The sequence below is a fragment of the Lepidochelys kempii genome, chromosome 2, assembly GCF_965140285.1.
Source record: "Lepidochelys kempii isolate rLepKem1 chromosome 2, rLepKem1.hap1, whole genome shotgun sequence".
Lineage (NCBI taxonomy): Eukaryota > Metazoa > Chordata > Testudines > Cheloniidae > Lepidochelys > Lepidochelys kempii.
The window spans coordinates 62506658-62532845 of record NC_136381.1 but is presented as its reverse complement, the minus strand read 5'-3'; the positions used below and the strand labels follow the sequence as shown (position 1 = coordinate 62532845).

At 38.8% G+C, this 26188-nt stretch overlaps 1 protein-coding gene across 4 annotated transcripts in view; it reads right to left on the bottom strand.

Moving 5' to 3' along the window:
- Positions 1-26188, bottom strand: part of ARMC1 (armadillo repeat containing 1) — a 50694-nt gene that overhangs the window by 13127 nt on the left and 11379 nt on the right. For all 4 annotated transcript variants that reach the window (XM_073331016.2, XM_073331018.2, XM_073331015.2 and 1 more), the window contains exon 3: positions 20323-20414. In XM_073331016.2, the coding sequence (XP_073187117.1) occupies positions 20323-20414 (92 nt within the window). The remainder of the gene's footprint in view (positions 1-20322; positions 20415-26188) is intronic.

Here is a 26188-nt window from a genome sequence, read left to right as displayed (position 1 = left end):
CATTCTGTGTTACATATGGTCTGAGGAATCTTACTGAAAAGTCTGAAGCACTGATATAAAAACCTCACATTTAAACTGCCCTTTTATCATTGAATGTTTCCACTGAAATCAGTAAAGAAATATATAATATGAAAGGACTCAGTAAAGTATTCTCTCTAAAGACATCTATTTGGAGAAACCCATTCTTACAATGAACCTCAATTGTCTTTCCAAACAACGTTTGGGAAAGTGTATGTTTTGTTAGAAGTCAGCATTTCCAGAGGGCCACAATGCATATTTTTAATACTGAAATACAGTAATTAGAGACCTCAGGAATGGAGGTTGTTCATAATTCAGAAAAAGTTATGGTTCTTTCAGAAGTTTACAACTGAATATTGACATAATACAGCTTTCAAACTTTACTACGCAGAAGAATGCTGCTGCTTTCCTTTTTTTTTAATAGTGTACATTTTAACACAGTACTGTATTTGCTTCCTGGCCTCCTGCAGAGGCCCCTGACTGCGTACTTCTGGTTCCAAATGAGGTGTGTGGTTGGTCAGTTCGTAAATCTAGTGCTCATAACTCTGAGGTTCTACTGTATAAATGTGCTTGACAGAGGCACTCTCCAGTTAAATATAGGTTCACGAAAAATCAGCTGATTTTTTGCCATAACTGATAAATTATTGCATTTCCAATCACCATAGTGCACCAATTAAATGTCAGAGAGACTTTATCCTACACGATATTGAAAGTACATGGAAGGAAGCTCTAAGTTATCCATTACAAATTTAACACACTGTGGGCAGGTGTTAAGAATTTTTCAAGAGTTAAATGTATAAACTAACGCTTCAAATAAGGGTTATAATTTTGTTTTATTAAAATTATAATAGGATAACAAATCTTTCTATATACACTTTAACTATATGCTTTTATCAAATATACCAAACTGTCCCTCAATCTATTCATTTTCAATGGCCAATTTCTCATAAGCTTCACTATTCTTATGTTCAAGATAGTTTCAGTCAGTTGGGATAGTTTTGATCGGCACTAAGGTGCACAAGATTGGATACTCAACGGCATGTTGATGGCAATCAGCTAAATAGGGAAAAGTTGCCAACACTTGTTTCCAGAAATGGATCTGTCACTAACACTAGCTTGCTGAAAATTTACAGCACAGATGAAAATCCAAAAGGCAGAGCACAATATTGAAGAAGACTTGCAAGACAAAACCATAGGGATTACTTCTGCTTGGGGATTATGTAAAAAGTAGACAAGCATTTTGGAGGCTAAAATATTATTTGGTATAATTGCTAAGGACATTGAGTTGGTGCTCTAAGATAGGATAATCGTTTTGAGATCTCTTTTCTATCAACAAAATTGATCAGGATTCTGAGAGTTGCTCAACATTGCCTCTATTGCTGAACAGGTATTGAATAATCTCTTTAATACCCTAGATTTCTTCTCCAGACTACAAGAAGCAGGACAGCAAGGAAAGAAGCAGGAAGTAACTGCTTTTGACAAATGATCCAACTCTTCTGTCTTAAGTGTTGAAAGCAAAGAAGCCCCTCTAGTCAAAAGGATGTTGTGAAGGCCAAGACCATAACAGGGTTCAAAAAGAACTAAATAAATTCATGGAGGATAGGTCCATCAATGGTTATTAGCCAGGATGGGCAGGGATGGTGTCCCTAGCCTCTGTCTGGCAGAAGCTCGCAATGGGCGACAGAGAATGGATTACTTGATGTTCATTCCCTCTGGGGCACCTGGCATTGGCCATTGTTGGAAGACCGGATACTGGGCTAAATGGACCTTTGGTCTGATCCACTATGGCTGTTTTCATGTTCTTATGACTTTTGATAGAACTGGAGATGGACACTGCCACCACAAGCAGTACCACAGACCTGACAAGAACAGGAGCTTCTTATTCTTTCTGGTATATCAAATGAAGAGGTATACCTGAAGTCTGGCTGGGCATAAAAATTAGAACTGGAAATGAAAGCTTCCAACTTTTCCTGTGTGATAGGCACATTATTCACCTTTTTATTTTCTTCGAGTCCTAGTCTAAAGGTTCCCTGAACATCTGGCTGTCAGTATATGGCAGGGCCATGATGTCAAATTTAGCACAACTGATGAATGACCCGTTATAACTTCAGTAACGATGGTGGGCTATCATGTGCCCAGCAATAAATCAGGTGAATAAATGGATGCAATCCTGCAAGCCATCAGGGTCCTCTACAAAGGGAAAGAGCCTCTTAGGACTGTAAAGAGCAGCTCTTCAAGAGGGTTGATCTCAGCAATGTGGTCAATTAGAGTCTAAGAAGTGTAGAGGGAGTAAATCAAAAGGAGTAAGTTATGAAGGGAAAATGAAAATAAAAAAAGCTTATCCAATTCTTGTCCTAAGACTAAGATTTCAGTGGGTAAAGAATTGGTCAGCCTTTTCATCAGGAAGCCTGTTTAGAGAATTAGCAAGTGGAATAGGTATGCTGGGCTGCACAGAATTTATTTATTTCTGGACCACTTGTTGAAGACAAATTACATAACTCAAAAGTTAATAATGTTTGAGATTCCCTATAGGAGACAATCAATATTATTCTTGCACAGAATCAGTAGGCTCGCCAAGAAAATAAAATTGTGATTTGTCTGGAACCGCTGCCATGAGACAGTTATCACTTGAGAAATCTGGTCATTCAAATCCAGCCAGGGCCTGGCGACAAATCTGGAGTAGCGGACAGTTGAATCTAATGCTCTTGTACCCTTCTGAACCCAGTTCCTCAAAAGGTAAGTAACTTCTTAGAAGATATGTATCAGTAGGAATTTTTGAGTATTAACTAACTTGAAATTGACTAGCATGTCAGAGGGAGATTTTTCAATAGCTTATTTCCCAGCTGGCTCTCTGGATTTTCACCACAGTGGGTAAAGGATCCTCCAATTAGTACTGGGAAGAAGAGAGGTCTGAATTAAAGGATGGAAATGGAAGATAATATCCCATATGGTAACCAGACCCCCTTTGTATCTCACATTACGTGCTAGGTTGACCCTTGGCCTTTTGAACATGCTGTTACTGATGTGAAAGCTCCAGCCTCTTCCAAAGTCATGACTAGCAGCAGATGATCTAGAGAGGTTTGACACATTAGGCAGAGAGATCTGGAGGGCCCAGATTGCATTGCTTCAGCAAGAGAAGAGCATTTGTTTTCCTCTTCACCTTCATCCGTCTGTCAGTAACTGCACAGCTGCCTAGGTTTGTTCAGCTCCATATGCTCATTAGATAGCTTTAACAAAATGAGATATCTGCATATAACCAAAAACTCCAGCTTTAACAATATGAGTGCCCATACAGCCCTACTGAAAAAAGCCCTCTGCTTATCTATTGGGCAGCAGCAGAGCAACACACTGCCCAGCCATCATACCTCAACCTTTAGCTGGAGGAATTACCTTTAGAAGTAACAGGTGGGACTTATTCCATGGCCCATGAAATTCTTGGCCTCTCTGCTGAGTCTGCCAATCAAAGCAAAGTGTGGTAGTTACTTTGTGACCATATGGGAGCTGGAACTGAGACCGAAACTCATCTCATAAAGAGGGCTACCACGCATCCATTAGAAAAGAACAACTGTTAATCCCTAACTGAATTGGGCTGGTGTAAGGAAGGAAGGAAAATATATATTTTGTAGTTTAACTAAAACAAAGGAGTTTTTAGCAGCCATGAAAATGCTTTGAAAACAGAGGGGTTGGAGGTGAATGTAACAGGGCCTTGAAAATAATACGTTTAAAAGACAAGTTTTGGGAAGAATGCGGACATTAAAAGGTAACTGGTAAGATAGGAGGAAAAGTCCTTGAAAAACACTCTAAATTATAGAAGATGGTCATAAACTGATTAAAAGTGTTCAGTAATGTACTGGTAGTGTCCTTTAACATATCAATATTATCTTGAAGAAAGCAACCCAGTTATAATTCTTGTCTAGTCCAGGTCTAAGAAAAGAGTCCAACCCCAGAGTGCCCAAATCTGTTTCTTAGCTAAAGTCAGCAATTGCAATGACATCACTTGTTTGTTAAAGAATGAACTCTTGAAGGGTTTAAGCACCCAGGTCTTGCCCTTTCGTGAGTATCTTGATCAAATGCTTATGAATGATTTCTACTGAACAGAGGTAGGAATTGCTTATTGTGTAGGATTTTTAGACATGTTTAGAGCAATTGTACAGATATCATTTAGCCTTTGGATTTAATAAAGCAATTTATGGTTGAACTAGTGTTTGATATTGATTGTTTGACGGTATTGGTAATATTAATTCCAGTGTCTGGTTTCATATTGGTGACCTATAGGCAAAAGTCTCTGAAGCTCATTAGCAATGCCCAGAGGCATCCAGTGCCCTAATAAGTGCTACTATTACACCTTCAAGGGTGAAGTTTTCTGGAAAGAATATTTATTAAATCAAGATCTGACCTTTCCAGAGCTTACACGGGCAGGGTCTTCCCACTTTCTGCACACACAACCACCATCTCACATATACTGCTCTCAGTCTTCTTCAAACATACCCTAATACGTGCCCCCCACCCTGTTCTTAAAAGCACTGCACTCATTAACCAAAATACACTAAACTATTAACTCAACATTCAAATATGTTCTGCAATGCAAAATCCTCTCAAACTATACCAAAATCCTAATACTAACATATACATTTTTCCCGACATGATTCATTATCCAAATTTGAACTTACAACCTTCAGATGCACAGCTCAGAGCTCTTCACTTCAGTTATAGGAGTAAGTGGTAGTGGAGGCATGTTGTTATTCTCTATGAGGAGCATCCCAAAGACGATGACAACTATTTGTGAATTAGCACAGAATGTTGGCTATAAGTATTCCAGGTTTCTATTCCTGACTCTGGGGGCAGAGTATGGACCAGTGGTTTAAACACAGACAAGTGCAGTCAGCTGCTGAACCTGGGATCTCTACAACTAAAACATGTACTCCTATCACTTCAGCAAAAGGACCATTTTCACTAGCATGGGGGCAGTAATAGACTCAAACATCTCTAATTTTGAGGGCTACTAGAGATGGAAGAGAGCCACATTGTGTTATCTCCTTGAGGAACCTAGCCTAATTTAGCCTATTTCACCTAAAAGGAAGCATGGCAACATGAATGAGACTTGGGTCTGTCACAGAGATCTGAGTTCTATTCCCAGCTCTGCCTAACGATTAACCTGCATCTTAAACACATATGGTCTGAAGAACTTCAGCCTTGCAATCTGAAATCAGTTTAAGCCCTAACCCATTTTCCTCTGCCTCTTCACACGCCACACTCATTTTGTGTTGGCGCGGAACGTATAGCCTTAAGCTGATGCTAAATAATTTGTTTGTGCATGGGATGTGGGGGTGGTCTTTTGAAATTAAAAGCTTGCTAGTGTGAAATTTTAGATTTGAACCTGCGGCCCTCATCTGTGTATGGCAGTGTGATGTTCGAGCTGGCCTCACACCAAAATTATCGCTGCTCTGTCTGCTTAGGTGAAAAACTTGGGTAATCTGGTGGTGGACATGTTATAGATCTTATGCACAGATAAGCCAAACTTGTATTGGTCAGTCTAGCAGGTGTGCTACTGCTGCTTAAACTGGCAGTTTTAAAGTAAATCCTAAACATATCTCGGGGTCTTTTAAGACCCATGGATCCTTCTTCTAATCCAGCCATGCTGTGCTCATGGTATTGAGAGAATTTGCACTGCAAATTTGGAAGATTTGTCTTTCCAGTAGCTCCACAACGTAAGAGTTATAACAAGGTCCCAGCACAACCTACCTGTAGGCAGTCCTCGCCAGGGATGGGGACAGCATTGAGTGCTACCAGGGCCTGAGTGCAACATGTGTTGCCAAGCCTTTTGGGGTGAGCAGTAGTAGAGCTTTCAAGAACAACTCTTGGCTATAGCATTTCTTACTATAAATGCCAATCAATACAATTGCCAGTTAAAGCAATAAATCCGTGTGTGCAAGTTTGTTAAATATTTTTGGACAATCTATATGAATCTGTTTTACACATTAAAAGGAGAGTAACACTTTGTACGGTTCTTATTTGTACATAATGACGTTCTGTCTTAAATATATCTTAAAAAAAATAAATAACCTTGCCAAACTTCTGTTACATTAGCTGTACAATGTGGGACTGGTAGTTATACCTCCCCTAAGTTAGAGGCATGAAGTCTTGGCTAGTAAGGGTTGCAAAGTATAAAGACAGGTTTCAGAGTAACAGCCGTGTTAGTCTGTATTCGCAAAAAGAAAAGGAGTACTTGTGGCACCTTAGAGACTAACCAATTTATTTGAGCATAAGCTTTCGTGAGCTACAGCTCACTTCATCGGATGCAGTGAGCTGTAGCTCACGAAAGCTTATGCAAATAAATTGGTTAGTCTCTAAGGTGCCACAAGTACTCCTTTTCTTTTTTAAAGTATAAAGAAATATTAAAAGCAGTCAGTAGAAGAGCTAGAATTAATGTGCCTTCCCCAAGGCTACAGGGTATTGAAAAAGAGAATTTTACTGGTCATGAAGGAAAGGTATGACAGACCTGCAAGATGAATTACAAGCAGCAGATCTGTTATCTCCTTAGCATACTAACTTTACAAATTACCTGTGATATACTAAGCTAGGGAAAGTTTCAATAAGAGTGAGCTCTGCATTTAGACTGTCCATTTTATGCAAGACAAAGACAGTGTGCTCAAGAAATATTTTATGACATTTACATAATCACTCTAAATTTCTCCAGTTTCCTTGATCATCTGTTCCCATTCTATTATGACATGAATATTAAATTGTGGGATGAACCTGTACTCTCGAAGAACCAAATGTAGGTTTTTGTATGCTATATCTATAGTCTCACAAATGCTCTTGAAAGCAATAAAATAATTCCCCTTCGTGTATAGCGTTAATAGTGCAAAACCACTAATCTCTTGTTATTGCAATGTAATTATTTTATTATTTAATAAAAATACACAATGCTAACTAGGCATCGAGTGTTCACTAGTTCAGCCTATTATCCGTTTATCACCAGAAAAGAATACAAACTTTAAACCATAGTGTAACAATAGATTTAAACAGATGTCATATGTTTATCCCAGCTATTTGTCCAATTTCATTTAACTCTTGCTATATACACACAAACACTAAAAGGGAGGTCAGTATTTAAACTTCCACAGCTTGGTATCTACCAGATGGACACATTCCATCAAAATCAGGCCCTATTACTCAATGAAATTTCAGGCTTTTAGCATTTGGGCCTATAAAATTGGGCCTAATAGACATAGAACTTCAGTGTTGTAGCTATGTCAGTCCCAGGATATTGAAGGGAGGTGGGTGAGATAATATCTTTTATTGGACCAACTTCTGTTGGTGAGAGAGACAAGCTTTCAAAAAATATTACTTCACCTACCTTGTCTCTCTAATAGAACTTCATGCTGAGTTTCACAGTATTTAGTTGAAACAGCTTGTCCCAGTAGTGAACAGCGATCACTTAATCTAATATATTTTTATGGCAAGAATCATTTTCATGGTACTTCTGCTATAATGATTTAATGGTAACATGAGGAGCACCTCCTCTACCTATCCCTCCCCACTGTATGACATTAATGATGTATATAAAGTCATTCCTGCCCTTCCTCAGTGACCATCCTGAAAGAGCAAGATTAACAGTAGTGCTGATAGCATTGAGGGAGAACTCTACTTCTGGCTAACATTTTTTAATAAAAATAAAATAAGTACCTTTCCAGGAAAATTTTACGGGATTACTTATTCTTGGTTTTCAATGGTAAATTTCAGATGGTTTTACTTTTCTGAAACCTACCAATAAAAAGCAAAACCATGCCTTGGAAAGGTTAAGAATTAACCTAACCCCAGTCATAACATGAATGAACAGGAAAAGCCTGATACCAACATGCAGTCATAATAGCAAAGAGCTGTTGGCTTTCAAAATCCTGAAGAGTCAAGTTGTGGTACTACTACCAAGCATCAGTATGATGAACTATTTCTATTCATTCATGATGAAAGTGTCCAGTTGGCTAGCTGTCACTGAAAAGAAAGGGCTTGTTATCTGCAGAAATATATTTTAAAAAAAAAACAACACTGAATTCAATTACTTCATTTCATACATGTATGTTGTAACTTTTGCTTATGTTGGGAGTTATGAGGCTAAATACTGTAGCTAGGATTTATTCAAAAGACTTTCAGTGTAGAAAACTCTGGAAAGAGTTAAATGCAGAAACAGATTCCGCATTAAAGTTTTCATGCTCCTGGAACGCTGAATTGGAGCTCAGTTCCCATAAAATAAAGTCTTGCTCTCATAGAATTTAAAATTACCAGAAGAAGAAACTTGTGGTAAGGCAAGAGAGACAAATAGCTTTACAATCTAGAAAATTTTCAAAGGGGTAGACGATTAACACGGCTAATGCTAATCAATGCAATATAGATAATGTACTTGAAAATGAAGATTGTTTAGGTAATAATATTATTTCCTGTTTCAGTGCTCCTAAAACTACTTCCACGTTGATATCACAATGTGTACTTTTATGAGAAACCTCACATTACTGAGGCCAGGAGCGAAGTACCCAGCACAGGCCAGCAGCCAGGACCCAGGAAGGGGGGCTAGGAGCAGAGCCCCACTGAAAATCTAGGGGTGCTGCAGCACCCCCGAAAACCCTTAGGTCCCAGCGCCCCCTCAAACCCTCCCACAGACCCACTCTCCCACTCCCCATGGCACTCACCAGCCCCTGATGGCAGGAGCACGGGTGCAGGCTGCAAGACGGTGTCTTGCCCCCTAAGCTAGCACCGCTCCCTGCCAGACCAGAGAGGCAAATTTTGAATTTTTTTTAAGCACATAGCTGTGAGCTAAATAAGCTGCATGTGACCCATGGGTTGAGAACCAGTGATATAGAGAATGGAACATATGTCAAAACTTCAAAAACCTTCTGTACCCCTCTCGGTGGACTGGAATGAATGGTAATGGAACAATTTACCAAAAGTTATGGAGGAATCTCCATCACTGGCAATTTTAAACTTCAGATTGGATGTTTTTCTAAAAGCTAGGCTGTAGGAATTATTTTCAGGAAGTTCCATGGCCTGTGCTATACAGGAGGTTAGACTAAATCAGAATGTTCCCTTTTGGCCCTAACGCATGAAAATAGGTCACCATTGTAATTTGTCCAAAGTTGTTACTTAGGACTTCTCTACATGGGGAAATTGATTGGAATAAGTATTGCAGAATACTTCACTGTGAGTACTCATTATTCAGGAATAAAAGTGTGTTCTTTCTGGAATAATTACTTCACTATAAACGCTCTATTCCAGCATAAAAATCATTATATTCTGGAATAATTTGAGTGTCCACATAGGGAGCTATTCGAGAATAACCCAAGAGCTATGCTAGTTTGTTTCCTCACGTAGACAAGCCCTTACACAACATTTCTATCATTTGCTGGGTTGTGTACAATAAATTAGTGATCTCAGTCCACTTCCTAGTAGACCCGCACCTGCTTCATAAAAACCAACATGACAACTGGCATTTTTGTTGACACTCAACAAAAGGGGCCAAGGACTAATGGGGCATGTAGATTGGCATCACATGTGGAGATGCTCCCCACAAGCTCAGGTTGGAGGCCCTATACTGGCAAGGAAGGGTGGGGAAATTTGTACTGCCAACTGCCTGTGTTGTTCCTTTTTCACAGATAAGTGACTTTGGTCTCCAACACTATCAATCTGGCACCTTTCCTGGGTACTAAATTCACTAAAAAAGAATCTGCAGCCCCTTTTAAAAAAAGTATTTTGGCAATTTTTGCTCTTTATTCCAGAGAGCTGTCAGAGTCAGCATATCACAGAAGCAGTGTCGTCCACTCATGATTCTGTCATGAGTCTCATGATAATTATTTCAGAGTGATAGCCCTGTTAGTCTGTATCAGCAAAAACAACGAGGAGTCCTTGTGGCACCTTAGAGACTAACAAATTTATCCGGGCACAAGCTTTCGTGGGCTAAAACCCACTTTATCAGATGCATGGAGTGAAAAATACAGTAAGCAGAATATATATTATAGCACATGAAAAGATGGGAGTTGCCTTACCAAGTGGGGGGTCAGTTCTAATGAGCCAATTCAATTAAGGTGGAAGTGGCCTATTCTCAACAGTTGACAGGAAGGGGTAAATACTAAGGGAAGGAAAATTACTTTTGTAGTGCTAACGAGGCCAATGTAATCAAGGTGGTCCATTTCCAACAGCTGCCAAGAAGGTGTGAGTATCAGCAGAGGGAAAATTACTTTTTGTAGTGACCCATCCGCTCTCAGTCTTGATTAAGGCCTAATTTGACGGTGTCAAGTTTACAAATTAATTCCAGTTCTGCAGTTTCTCGTTAGTCTGTTTTTGAAGCTTTTTTGTTGAAGAATTGCCACTTTTAAGTCTGTTATTGAGTGTCCAGGGAGACTGAAGTGTTCTCCTAATGGTTTTTGAATGTTACAGTTCTTGATGTCTGATTTGTGTCCATTTATTCTTTTGCATAGAGACTGTTTGGCCAATGTATATGGCAGAGGGGCATTGCTGACACACATATATCTATATATTCTGCTTACTGTATTTTTCACTCCATGCATTTAATGAAGTGGTTTTAGCTCATGAAAGATTATGCCCAAATAAATATGTTAGTCTCTAAGGTGCCACAAGGACTCCTTGTTGTTTTTGATGATAATTATTGTTTTTCTTAAAGCCCTAGCTCCTTGAGTCAAGTGGATATGTGATGATTTCAGCCTTCATTCTTAAAGAAAAAGTAAGTTTCTATCCCTTGCGACTGTGAAAAAAGTTTCAAAATGTGATCCTATTACACCCTAAAGGCTCAGAAAGCTGAAGGCAAATAAAAAGAACTAAAAAATCATGAGATTATGTAAAAATAATAGATTTTGTGAACATTTCGGGTTGGCAATTCTGCAGAAGAACCTGCCTCAGCATTTTGTCTTGTAAACTGAACAGCTACCAAGGAAGGACACCGTATTTCTAGAATGTATTTGACATTGGCTGACTGCAAGGTTTAATTAGTGTTAAAGACACTCTGTGTTCCTGTTATTAAACCTTCCTCTCTGCTAATTTACATGAGTCCTCCTTTCTCTTCCACATTCCAATCTTGAGTGTGCAACCCTTCATTCCCCCATACAGACAGACAGAATGGTTGCAGGTTTTAGAGATGCAAATAGGTCTTTCCCCTGGAATGCCTTTTAAAGTTAACCTTGAAACATTAAATTCAGCAAATTAGCAAGATGTTTTTTATACGATCAGCAATTAAAACAGTTGATATTTAAATTGTTCGGTATCAGCTTTTACACTATAGAGATGAAATTTAGGGATTAACAACAAGAATTTTAGTTATAAGCTAGGGACGCATCAACTAGAAGTAACGGAGGAGGAAAAGGACCTTGGAGTATTGGTTGATCATAGGATGACTATGAGCTGCCAATGTGATATGGCTGTGAAAAAAGCTAATGTCGTCTTGGGATGCATCAGGAGAGGTATTTCCAGTAGGGATAAGGAGGTTTTAGTACCGTTATATAAGGCACTGGTGAGACCTCACCTGGAATACTGTGTGCAGTTCTGGTCTCCCATGTTTAAGAAGGATGAATTCAAACTGGAACAGGTACAGAGAAGGGCTACTAGGATGATCCGAGGAATGGAAAACTTGTCTTATGAAAGGAGACTCAGGGAGCTTGGCTTGTTTAGCCTAACTAAAAGAAGGTTGAGGGGAGATATGATTGCTCTCTATAAATATATCAGAGGGATAAATACCAGAGAGGGAGAGGAATTATTTAAACTCAGTACCAATGTGGACACAAGAACAAATGGATATAAACTGGCCACTAGGAAATTTAGATTAGAAATTAGACGAAGGTTTCTAACCATCAGAGGAGTGAAGTTTTGGAATAGCCTTCCGAGGGAAGTAGTGGGGGCAAAAGATCTATCTTGCTTTAAGATTAAACTCGATAAGTTTATGGAGGAGATGGTATGATGGGATAACATGGTTTTGGTAATTAAATATTCATGGTAAATAGGCCCAATGGCCTGTGATGGGTTTTTAGATGGGGTAAGATACAAGTTACCGGGAAAGAATTTTCTGTAGTATCTGGCTGATGAATCTTGCCCATATGCTCAGGGTTTAGCTGATCGCCATATTTGGGGTCGGGAAGGAATTTTCCTCCAGGGCAGATTGGAAGGCCCTGGAGATTTTTCGCCTTCCTCTGTAGCATGGGGCACGGGTCACTTGCTGGAGGATTCTCTGCTCCTTGAGGTCTTCAAACTACAATTTGAGGACTTCAATAGCACAGATATAGGTGTGAGGTCTTTTTTAGGAGTGGTGGGTGAAATTCTGTGGCCTGCATTGTGCAGGAGGTCAGACTAGATGATCATAATGGTCCCTTCTGGCCTAAATATCTATGAATCTATGAATGGATTGTTCATATACATCAAAACTATTGCTTCAGTCTGTCCCTGAAGACCAGGGGAAACAGTATTGCACTGATTACATGTAGAAAGAAAACTTCACAGATAGAAGGGGCAGACACTTGTTGTGATGTAAAATGAAACATTAAATGCTGAAGAACACATTGAAAATTCCAAATTACATGGAGATCCCCCAAAACTAATGCTATTGGTTGACCCTTGTCATCAGAGTTTCTAAAACAGCAGATTGAAAACATCTGTATTCAATGTGCTTGCCAAACAAGTTTATTTCTCAAAAAGAAAAGGAGTACTTGTGGCACCTTAGAGACTAACAAGTTTATTTCTATTATACCAGTTCACACGTAGTATGTTCTCGCAATAAGTTTCAAATCTCACTTTTCTATTTTGAGATTACATTTAACCGCTTCACAAAATTCCTCGGTTGTGACCAAGGATTATGTTTAAATTGCTAGTGCATTTTGCAGTTTTATAGTCCTCTTCGCATTTAACCATGAAGGCACAGAGCTCAAACTAAACAATGATTATGAGCCTTTCTCTGCCAATAAGATAATACAAGAATAACGTCCACTTTCTTCAGTAACCAGCACAGAAAAAGTCTTTATCCATTTAGCATCATACAGTTTGATAAAATAGTTGAGCAACATCTGTTTTGAACATAGGCAGCGGATCCTTACAAACTGTTCCATTTTCAGATTTTGCCCAGCGATCACCTCTCATTTTCAAACCTTGCTAATTTTTCGTTTATTTTGAGATGCATATGGACAATAATGAAGGCAACTCAGATCTGTCATAATAATCCTTGCAAATACAAATAAACCTTATTTTAATCTTTATAAAGTTTGGACTGAAATTTCAAGTCTATCATTTTAATGGGATTGCTCTTGCAGTCTACTTTTATGCATCCATCTTTTTCTTTTTCAAATCCCTCCTCAAAAACCACACTCCCGTCATGAAACCTACTAGAGTTGGCTATCAAACCCTGAACTGTTAGGTTTCAGAGTTGTAGCCATGTTAGTCTGCATCAGCAAAAACAACGAGGAATACTTCGTTAGTCTCTAAGGTGCCACAAGGATTCCTTGTTGTTTCTGAACAGTTAGGATTAACATAACACCTGTTGCACTACCAGGAATCTCCACTGCTTGGCTATTTAGTGCTTTACATATATAATTTTAGTTCTGGCATGTGTCTGCTTGAATTGTAAATGTCCTAGGGCAGAGAGTGATTTTTTGTATGTTCTGCAGGAGCACTGAACGCACAGACATAGCACACTGACAAGAAATATTACACAAACACCACTCCCTATATCTCCAAGGAGAGATACTGAACAAACTGATGCCACATATACTGCATGATATTTCACTGAGCTTTGATCACAGAGAACGTGTGATTTTGCAAATGAACTTTAGCTTTGCAAAACTGTTATTATTTACCAGCCCAGCTATAAAATCTACTCTACAATGCTGACAAAAACAAAAGTATTTGATTCACTCTTCAAAACAGTCGTTCACTTCAAGTCTTATGAGGTTGCTCTGCTTATGGTCAGACTCAGACTAGTAATAGGAGCAGCCTAGGAATACTTGATCAGACATTAAGTAAATGCATCTTAGGTATACCCCTGGATGACAAGAGCCTTACCCACATTGATTTTGCCAATGATGTAGTGCTAGTTGTTGAATCAATGGACAAGCTGGTTGTGGCACTTTGCCATGTGAAAAATCCATGGGCAAAAGTCAGCCTGAAAATTAATTAGGGCAAAACCACAATTCTTTTGGTCAGCGATTCTGAACATGCGATCACACAGTTGAGTGTGCCGGTAATTTCACCTATCTCAGCTCTGTTAATTGGATAATCTGGGTGGCACTGAGAAAATTGAAACCTGCACTGCAGAAGCCTTGTTAATAGGACACTTCATCAACAGCATCTTTGAAAACTAAAGATCTTGATAAGCAGAGCACAAAACTGAGGATAATACAAGGCTTTGGTGGTCAAGATTGAAAAGAAGTTGGACACTATTCAGTTGAAGCATCTCTGAGTGATTTAAAATATTCAGTGGTTCAAATTTAAGCCACATGAAGAGATCTATCTTCTAACTAAACAGGTCCAGCTCTCAGTCGCCCAAGGCTCTCTAACGTGGTAAGGTCATTTGCTCGGAAAGTCTACCAACTTCCCTGCAAGAATCATCTTTGAATTTGACCCAATGAAAGCATGATGGAAAAGACATGCCGGAAGACCTAAAACATCATGGTTGGATGACATCACCACACACCTGTTCCCTGCAAACAATCTATAAGTACAATCTCGTAATGAGCCAGTTTATAAGATAGATCATCATAGAAATACATAACGTTTGCGGTCCTCTACGCTGTCCAGAAAGCCTGAGAGCCAACTATCTTGGAACACCACTAAATTTTAAGTCTTGAAAAACACTCTTTTTAATCTAATACCTGCTGTAACCAGTAGACCTAAAATTTGACTTACTAGAGCAGGTTCCAAACAGAGACCAAACGAGTATACAGAGTGTCTTTCCAGCTCCTTGCTGTGACCATCTATTAACAGTTATGTTGCGACAATACCTAAAGGCCTACTCGACAGGGTCTCCCATTGTGGAAAATGATAATCTCTGGTCCAAAGAGTTTACCATCTAGAAAACAAAACCGTGGATGAGACAAACAAACAGGTTAGGGTGTGGGCCAAGAAAGTCAGAGTAATACAAATAGGGTTTGCACATCTACATTATGCTTGTACAAGATGATATGTTGTAATTACCAAACTTCAGCTTCAAGCATTTCAGAGAGCAGTTGCTCCATCAGTTTCTATGTTAACAAGAATACTGAAGATGGAGATTTACAAACATGCAAGCTCCCACACAGAAAATGCAACAATTTGTTAGTATATGCCCACAACCACTGCATAGTTTATCCTCCCCTCACAGAAGATATCACACAACAGCATAAGGTTTTTCATCACTCCCACCCTCCTTTTCTTGAGGGTATACATAACACAGAGAACAAATTGTTGCAACTTTTAAGGACCCTATTGACCCTCCTTTAGACATGCAAGTTTAAATATTTAAACTAACATATTTAAAGTATACAGCAGATATGTGACAAGTACATGAAATATTTGTACACTGATTTGCATGAAATTAAAAGGACAATTCTCCAACCAACATTTTCCCCTCCTATTACCCCTCTAATATTCAGATTTGCTTTATTTGGACTTTACTCTTTTTTCCCCCCAAGTGTTCTCCCCGTTTCACAAAATCAAAAGGAAGACATTATACAATGAACATAAATAAAACCAATGTGATTCTGCATCTCTTACTGTATCAGTTTCAGCAAATATTACTTGAATTACTTTGATTTTTTTTAAGCTAAACATAATACATCTGAGCTTTGCCAGTTCCAGGGAGTAATTAAATTTTCAAAAACTATAGGTAATTAAGACTACCCAAAATTAAAATTGAATAAGAAGTCAGGAATTACAGAAGTGCATGCATTTCACCATATCTGCAAAGGACTCTGTGTAATTAAACACATATTAATTGCCCTAATCTTCTTAGGCAAGTAATAAATTGGAAGAGCTGATTAATACGCTGGCTTTAGTTCAGCTTGTTAAACATGACACCCTGACAAAGGAAGACTATCTTGAAAAGCTCTTTTAGCTAAGTAATTGGAATTTTACTCTCAGCAATTTGCCATTCTGCAATAAGAGCTATTTGGTATATTGATTACTCATCAGTATTTTTTTTAATACGTCAGTTATATTGAAAGAGTACCATTATGATGCTCAAAGATTATGAAATGATTGTGAGCTTTAATCTTTACTGTCCATCAAGAGTCACTTTCATTCTGAACACAACATGAGTATTTTCTTGTAGGCTACAAATCCTAATTAATTCTAGAAGTTGCTAATAATATTTTATAAAGTCCAAGCAGACACATTAAGTTCCCCACACCAGGAAACCAATGACTACATCAGTATGTAACATTAAAGAGCTGCTGATGCCTCCTGGAAAACTCTGAAACACTTAGTTTTGAGAAAATTCTCCATTCCCTCCCTTTTTAATTATTATTATTTTAAACACAAACACATACACACGCACTCACACTCTCTCTCTCACTGGTAAAGTTTACCAGGACAGGAATCATGTCTTCCTAATGCACTACAGAAGGGGGCCCTGGTCCTCATGAGGACACTACCACAACAAAGAATAAACTGAATGGAAACAAGATTTTCATTTAAAAGTGTTTACTCCAGCTGCTTATTCATCACCTGAAAATACCTCAATTTCCAATTATAACACAACTGGTTGCTGAGGAAAGAATAACATTACAAAGAATTAGGGCTACAAGGGCTGGACTCTCATCTCACTATGATAATTTAAGTCCATTAAAATGAAGTTACTCTTGATTTAGTAAGCATAAGGGAGAGGAAAATCAAGCCACAGTGAAGAACAATCGGCAGGAATAGAAGAACTACTGAGAAGCTAAAATATTGTTTTCATACAAATCTTACTAATACAGAAGAATGTAGAAAATATGGGATATGTAGATAGAAGTGTTTCTAAATAAAATGGCTCTTCAAAGTTTTCTATGAAAACATGCAGTTTTAACCTGGATTTCCCATATGCTATTGCAACAAGCAGCATTTTATAACAACCTTCTTATGAAATATCCACAAAGCTTTATAAAACATATTCCAAATCAAAGTAAGTCTGAAAGAACCTAGAAAACCCCAAAACATGTCTTTAAACTCAACTTTACCATTTCACTGAGTTGACATTTTGTGTTTCTCCTGACACAGGACTCGAGAGCTGAATGACTCTGGCCCCCAATATTTACTATTATTTCTATGCTAGCAAGAGACTAGCAATTATGTACAGGGCAAAACAAAATAGTGAACCTAGAACTGCTTTTCGGTTCCTTAATTGTGATGTAATATTAATGGTGAATCAGTACACTAGCCAGTTTAAGTAGTGGAATAACCTCAACAATTGAGATATAACGCCAATTAAAAAAAAACCCAAAACCTTCAAAATCTGAACAGAGAATTCTACAGGCCCAGTAATTTGTGAAGTGAGGCATAAAACAGACCTATAAGCAGAGAATGACAGTAAGCAAACTTGGATGTGTCACAAGCACACATGGGTGCACACATGCAAAAATATTTTCTACCCATTTTCTGTGATCCACTGATACTAATGTAGACTGTACAATCCTAATTAAGATTTCTCTTGCCGTCTGGGGGTTCCTAGGAGTTAGATTTCCTGTTTCTCTTCATATGAGCACTTCTCTAGCTTCAAACGAATCATTATGTAGATTGTCAATTCTTTAGGACAAATGATCATCTTTTTTGTTCCATGTTTGCACCTAGCACAAGGTGGCTCCTAGGCGCTACCACTATACAAATAAATAACCAACCACGAACTCAGAAATGTTTAACCATTGAAATTAATGATTTAGAAGTTTGCAGAACACACTAATTTGCTGAGTTGCGGAGGGATCGCAGAACGGAAGGTGATGAGAAAATGTGTTTCTGTGGTCTGGATGTCTCTGATGCTAATTTCAGAGTAGTAGTCACTCAGACAACCAAAAAACCCATATGCACCTGAGTGTCAATTTGTCTGAACGCAGAAGAGAGCAGCAAGTCTGATTACATCCTTGTATTGGTCAGAGTAATAGATTGGACACGGGTCACTGAACAAACATCACATCCAACAAGACCTGGATATAATTTATAATTGTAGAATGAGTGTGCAGCCTCCTGGCTGCTTTTAAATAAACAACAAAACAAAAGAAAACACAAACCTGGCTCCCTTGCTCTGCCAATGATGCAATCTGGTAGAAAGGGAAATTGAAAGTGGAGGGTTGGGAGTTATTTAGGGGAAAAGAAAAAGTACAAAGGCAGTAGGTGAGAAATTACAAATCTTTTTTTAGATGAAAAAAGAATTAGGTTTAGGCTTCCAAGACTGAGGGTCTAACCTTATGTCAGTGGTGAGAAGCCAGAGGGGCACTGCCCACAAATGCCTGAACCTGAAGGATATTGATATCAAAGCTTTCATTCAGTCCTACCTGCAGGAATTCCAGAATAGTTGGGATAGCACCATTATTGTTCTCAGTTGCTGTAACATGACATGAATTCTGTCAAAATTGTATTGCAAGATACAAAAGTCTGAGAACAGGACTTTGAAAGCTTAACTTGTTAGCTGATTTTTTCCATCCTTTACAGAAAAGTCCTTCTTGAAATTCACACACATATAACACACACACACACATATACACACACATTTAATTAATTCTAGAGCTGAAGATCATCCAATTTTGGAAATGGTATGAGCCTTATACAGCATCTACCCCATGCTGTGAAACTACCAAAAACACTACCACTACAAGAACATGGAAGTTGTCATAATGGATCAGACCTGTAATTCATCCAGTCCAGTATCCTGTGTCCAGCGCCAGATACTTCAGAGAAAGGTGCAAATACCCCACCGTAGGCAGATGTGACATAACCTGCCCCGCTAAAAGGTCTCTCTCATCCTAATCCCTAACAGCTCAAGTCTGGTTTAAACCCTAAATAATTCCTTTCACTATTTTACCAGTTGAGTATTAATGACAGACTTCCATGATTTATATGAAAGAAACTGGGTGGTTTCAGCTAACCATTATCCAACCTTGCGAGTCGCTCATTTTACTGAAATTTAGATTTAGAATATTCTCAAACAAATGCAACCAGTTGGCTCAAATATTCTTCTCCAAGAGTTTCTGGAAATGTTTCACTAGCTCTTTCTGAATGATCCCTGTTGACAACTTCAACATTTATATTAATATTTCTAGCTTTGATATTACACAAAAGTATCACATTAAGGTGTCCTGCTCAACTATGTCATTCTGACCAACTAAGACAGCACCATGTTTTCCGAGGCAAATAAAAATGGTATGTGTCAATATGAGGGACTACTCGCTTACTACACTGATCACTAATGTAGTCCTGAAATAGGTGGATGACTACTATGAGATTTAGTAACTAGATAGCAGTATTCTTGTTAGTAATAAAAGAATCCTCCTTCCCCCCGCAAAAAAGAGATTTGACACCTGGTACAATTTAAAGGTTATTCTGATTTCTTTTCTTTTTAAATAAGGACTGTTCAAATTCTGCAGCACATATTAACTTTCCATGGGTCCAGCATATCTAACAGATTCTCTAAAGTTCCAGGATGAATAGTGTGGTCAACAACTCTTCTCCTGAGGCACAATGGAACTTTCTGCCATAAAGGTAAAGCTTAATCTGTGCAGGAGACACAGCAATCCCACAGGTTGATCCAAGACCACAAACTAACTCCCACAGAAACTAAGGACGATCACAAATCTCACCATCTTCCGCTTCAAGTGCAAGGCACATTTCAACCTTGCTTTCTCAAGGACATAGCAGCAGGTACACAAAAACCCACTCAAACAAAACATGATACTGCACACACTAGTCTCCCTCTGGGGAGATTACGAGCGAAAGAATGAACCACAAGTGACATGTTAGTCAAGTCACTTAATTCATTACTGGAAGGCACTTGGATACTACAGTGATGAAGGCGATATAAGAACCTATAGTATATGGAACAGAACTCTGAGCAGCTGAAACCTCCCTCAGTAGGCAAGCTCCTTTCAACTGGGCACTTGTAGTGTAATAACATTTAATTGATCTGTTATACTGAATAAAATTCAAACTAGTAATAGCTTTAAACCATAAGATCCAAAGAGGAACAAATGCATGCTATACGGTCATGAAATTCATTACATAAATTCAGGCGGTAGAGTTTTATTTGATACTAACTTGTTATTACACAAAACAACGTGGCCTGTCTGTTTTCAGATCTGGCAGCCCCTACAGACTTACCTTTGTATTACAGTTTGTAAGCTCAGCATCATACCCAGTTCACTTTTCATCTTTTCTCTGTTGGCCCGGCATTCTGCCAAATACCGGAGAGCCTAAAAGAAAAGAAGGATAATAACCATCAGAAGCTGCTTCTGTTATTTCATCATTATTTTCTATTTCTGATATTTCAAATAATGAACTATTTAACAATTCATAGTTTCTAAAATAAAAAAAGGTGTTGGATAGTTAGAATATGCAATTTCAGTGCACCAGCTCCACCTCAGAGACATTTGCCACATCGTGCTAGGTGCAAAAAAGAAGCAGCAATTACAGGCATAAGATGCCTCTTTAGAATATTCAGACAGAACCTGGAACAGAAGACTGCCACCGCTACCCCCCTCTTTTGTGAATATTAGGGAAAGTCTGAACATTGTTAATAGATACAAAGAAATAGTTGAAATGTACCCTTTCTGAGATTCACAAATGCAATACAATACACATTCTGGAGGCAGGGTCCCAAGAAAAGAAAATCTTTCTGAAACACTCAAAGTTTGCATTCAAGAGTTCTTATACTGATGATTTCCATGGGTCTCCTCTTCCATGGAATACAGAAACAGTTGGCTGAACTCATGAAAACCTTACGCATAACTCAATGGCAGCTCTCTGTTTGTATGTATTTTTGAACACCAGATCCAATCAATTCCAAACATGATCATCTGTTTAGCACAGCTACAGCTTTAAAGCACCTCTGAAATTGTCTACAGATCTATCAACTAGTTGACAGCAGCCATTAAAACCTTCAGGTATAACAATACCCCATCTCATTTCTGCCTACCCCCAATAGAGTTTAACACGCTGATGTCCTGAATGATTTCTCTCTCAGACAAATAATAATAGCAGGGAGAGGAAGGGGAATGTGAACGTGTGCACAGACTCTAGCATGGGGGAGAGGAAGAATGGGGTGGGCGGGCACACAGAACCCCTGGCAGTGGGAGGGGAAGTTAGGTATGTGGGGAGGGTGGCACACAGAGTCCCTAGCATACAGGTGAATAGGGAAATGGGGGGGCACACAGAGATCCTGCCATGTAGAGAGACGTAGGAATGGGGGGCACAGAGACCCTCCCATTGGGGCAGAATGGAAAACCATAATATGGAAGGAGAGAGGAAGCGGGGGAAGGGATGCACATAGAAACCCTGGTTTGACAGGGAAAATGGGAGACCCAGGGTGCTCCTCATGCTTTGGAAAAGCTCCCCATATACATTTTCAAAATTAACTCATTATTCTCCTTCAAAACCCTCCTATAAACTCCAGTTTGCTCAGAGGCCTACATAAACTTTGACCACCAGTGATCACACTGACCAATACTGTCTCATTGCTTTGTCGTATTCTCCAATCTGGCTGTACCCAGCTGTTATCTCTTTTTAAGCTCTCTGGGGTAGAGACTGTCTTTTTGTTCTGTATTTGTATAGCGTCGGTATTATGGGGTTGTCATAAATATAAAGGGAAGGGTAAACCCCTTTGAAATCCCTCCTGGCCAGGGGAAAGCTCCTCTCACCTGTAAAGGGTTAAGAAGCTAAAGGTAACCTCGCTGGCATCTGACCAAAATGACCAATGAGGAGACAAGATACTTTCAAAAGCTGGGAGGAGGGAGAGAAACAAAGGGTCTGTGTGTCTGTCTATAGTCTGTCTTTGTCGGGGATAGACCAGGAATGGAGTCTTAGAACTTTTAGTAAATAATCTAGCTAGGTACGTGTTAGATTATGATTTCTTTAAATGGCTGAGAAAAGAACTGTGCTGAATAGAATAACTATTTCTGTCTGTGTATCTTTTTTGTAACTTAAGGTTTTGCCTAGAGGGGTTCTCTATGTTTTGAATCTAATTACCCTGTAAGGTATCTACCATCCTGATTTTACAGGGGAGATTTCTTTATTTCTATTTACTTCTATTTTTATTAAAAGTCTTCTTGTAAGAAAACTGAATGCTTTTTCATTGTTCTCAGATCCAAGGGTTTGGGTCTGTGGTCACCTATGCAAATTGGTGAGGCTTTTTATCCAACATTTCCCAGGAAAGGGGGGGTGCAAGTGTTGGGAGGATTGTTCATTGTTCTTAAGATCCAAGGGTCTGGGTCTGTAGTCACCTAGGCAAATTGGTGAGGCTTTTTTACCAAACCTTGTCCAGGGAGTGGGGTGCAAGGTTTTGGGAAGTATTTGGGGGGGGGGGGGAAGACACGTCCAAACAGCTCTTCCCCAGTAACCAGTATTAGTTTGGGGGCGGTAGCGGCCAATCCAAGGACAACGGGTGGAATATTTTGTACCTTGGGGAAGTTTTGACCTAAGCTGGTAAAGATAAGCTTAGGAGGTTTTTCATGCAGGTCCCAACATCTGTACCCTAGAGTTCAGAGTGGGGGAGGAACCTTGACAGGGGTCCTAGTCCATGCCTGGGACTCCTGGCTGCTATGATAATACAAATGATAAATAACTGTAATAACGGCAGAGTGGTGAAATGATGGACACAGACTCCATGGTGGGAGGAAATTGGGGGACCTTGGTACAGGTGGAAGGGAGGAATGGGGGCACACAGAACCCCTACTACTAGAGAGATATGGAGAAGTTTCAGGGAACCCCTGAAATGAAGGGGGATGGAAGGGTGGCACACAAGGAGCTTATGGGGGCACGGAGGAATACAATGAGCCCCTGGTGTATGCTATAAGCTCCCCGCTCAAGAAGTGTGTGACCCTCTTAGTAGATCTATTGGAAAAATGTGCCTGTTGATGCAGGGGACTAGGAATCAAGGCACCCAGGTTCTATGGAAGAAACACTGGTAAAGTCACTTGCTTTCTCTGTCCTTATTTCCATTTTATAAATGACAACACAGCTTAAGTATTTCACAGGGGTGCTGAACAGCTTGTTGTAAGACTGCATGTGCAACACCTTCTTAACGCAGGCAAACTTACCCACAGAACCGTATTTTGATTAAAATCTGTTAGGGATATGCTACAGTATTTATGGCATTCCTTAGATTTGTTATTTTCTCTTTAAAAAAAAAAAAGGATAATCTGGAATTGTTTGGCAAGGGGGATCCCCACCTTGTTTAATGTGTCCCTTGAACAGCAAGATACAGGTGCCTGTGGAACCCTTCTTGGGAACCTACATCTCGTGCCATTGCAAATGTCATGTAAAAAACAAAATTTTCAGTGTTGTAGAAATATGGATGAGACACACCACCTCCAGTTTTCAGCTGTGCAAGTCAAAACACTTTGAACAAGGCAGGGCACCAGAGGATCTCTGCCTTATTCGACGTGAAAGGTTCAACTAACTTGAACTTTTAGTAGACAACCAAATTAACTACAATATATGCACAAGGCATCCTATCTTCCACACTGGAGAACTGCTGTAAGAAATATTACTAGCATGTTAATTTACTGCCCAAGTGCAATGTGCAATTTTTAAAGGCTCAAAACTCAATGAAAACAAAACCAATTTTCACCAGAACACTCAAAGGGGCTTCTTCTAAGACGCTTCTGCCCTCAGTCACTTCACCATTACAGCCATAAAAAAGCCGTATTTAATAAAAAATTCTTAATGAGAGAAAGTAGTTTATGTATCTACTTTCTGAATACTCAACAGCAGCTCTACTGTTTATACTCATACTTCAAAAATAGAACCAACATTTCAGATAATAGTCTGACTCTAAACATAGATTTATAAAGGAAACCCTTGAGTAGCCTTAATCATTGCTATTGCTAGGGCTCCACTTCTAATAAAGAGTGATTTTTTAAGATTTTGGGCATGCCACAAAGAGGATGTTGTAGCCTCAAACCGAAGAAATAAATAAAAAGAAGAGCAGTAGAATGTGCCACAATGTACAGAATAGATACTGCTCTTTTATCAAAAAGCTGTTGAAACAAAAAGAGGAGTACTGAAGTGGGATGGAAATACCAGGCGAAAGAACTCAAAGATTTTTCAGCCTCAAAGTCTCAATTTATTTGTATTACATAGTTTCTCCATTTTTTTGATCAACAGCTAGAAAGTGAAAAATGTATCTCGTTCATGGGATTCCTGGATATTATATGTAACGTTCATCTGATGTGTTTGGAATCATTGTTCACGATGCCATAACTTTAACAGAAATTTCATTTTATTAAACTACCTCAAGGGCAGACTGCTAATTACTCTCCTATGACAAGAAAAAAAGAAAAATCTGAAAAAGGTTTTTATGACGACGACTGTGGCAAAGCTTCAGAGGCACCTTACAGCTAATGATTTGATAGCTTTAATCTATTTCGTATCCAGGTAGAACTTTGATTGCTCCTCCCCAAGCCTGTGATATGGACTTATTTGCTGCCCAAGGTTTTGTTTTCTTGTCTTTACAGATGAACTTTTCTGCAAAATTTGATACTGCTGACTAGAGGTTTCCAGCAATTGATTATTGGCACTGCTTTGTTTGCAACACCACTTTCTTGGTTAAAATCTCAAATTTCTCAGCTGATGAGATGTATTGTATTTCCAGTGTTACCTTTTTGTGGGGGGAAAGGGAGGTGGCTCCCAAGGTCAATATAGTATTGTGCTTGAAGGGTTTCCTCGAAACACTAGCTTATCTACCTGCATTCCAGGACCACACATGACAGACTCATACCTGAGATATACCCAGATAGCTGAGGACTTTGCACAAGTACTCAGTGTGTTACATAATTGCTTTTGTGATAATAAATTGTGAAAGTTGACTCATTCCCTAAATGGAATCATACAGCAGGTCTGTTGCTCAATGAACACCTCACAACAGTGTGCCTAGTCCCTTACTTATTTTATGGTAGCTATATATTGTTCTTTCCAAAGATGTATTTCTAACATTTATTCTCAAATCCTACCTCTATTTTTGGCATGTTTTATAGTTAGAATGCAAGGCCATTTTATTTCCATCTGAGTAATCTGAAGTCCTTTAAAGTCTCTGGTTCTACATTTATGACAGTTTAATTACAACCTTTGCTATCCTGCCAAGATGTGGAGACTCATATAGTTCTATCAAACTCTACTAATCATTTCCACTTACAGTCTGAGTTTCCCTGCACCGCTATTCAAACACTTCTAGAAGTCTGTCTAAACAGTCATTGGAATTAAAGACCTGAGCACAGTATTTCCATGTTGAGACAAACAGCTGTCTATTCGCAAAGCAATAGATTAATTGTTTTGCTTATATTAACTTCTCCTTTGGCTCACTATTCAATATCAAAGATTTTTAGCTCAAATCACACCTTCTGTAACACTACATAATTTGATACAAATGGGAGCTGCTAGATGCTCAGTCAGCATTTTCAAAAATGAGGTCATTTAGGGCCTGATCCAAAGCCTACTCAAGTCAGATGAAAGACTCAGGCTGAATTTCACAGATCAGGCCCAATTCAGCATACTTAAGGATCTGACAAACATTAAGCACATCAGTAGCCTCACTGATGATAAGCATAGGTTTAAGTAACCTTCCTGATTTAGGACTTTGCTTAGTCACCTCAATGTGGATTTAATTTTTGAAAATCTTAGTTCAAGTTTTAAAAAAAGGATTAGATACACCTAGTTAACCATAAAGTTTCTGATTTTTTTAATGTAGAATCAAGTAGGGACTCAAGATAATCGCTCATTTTAAGCTCTTCACTCTTGGGTTGCTGGATTTCAATGACATCCACATTTATACAGGTTCTTCCATCTGAGGATATCAAGTCACTTTACAGATATTAACACATTAATAGGCACAATGCTCCTATGAAGTAACTATAATCCTCTCCTTTTGGCAGTGTTTGCAATATCAGGCACTAAGATGGTATTTGTATTAAAAACTTAGTGGCATAAAATCTTTGTAACTTCAAATAGAAATTGCTTCAGTGTTAAAAGTCTA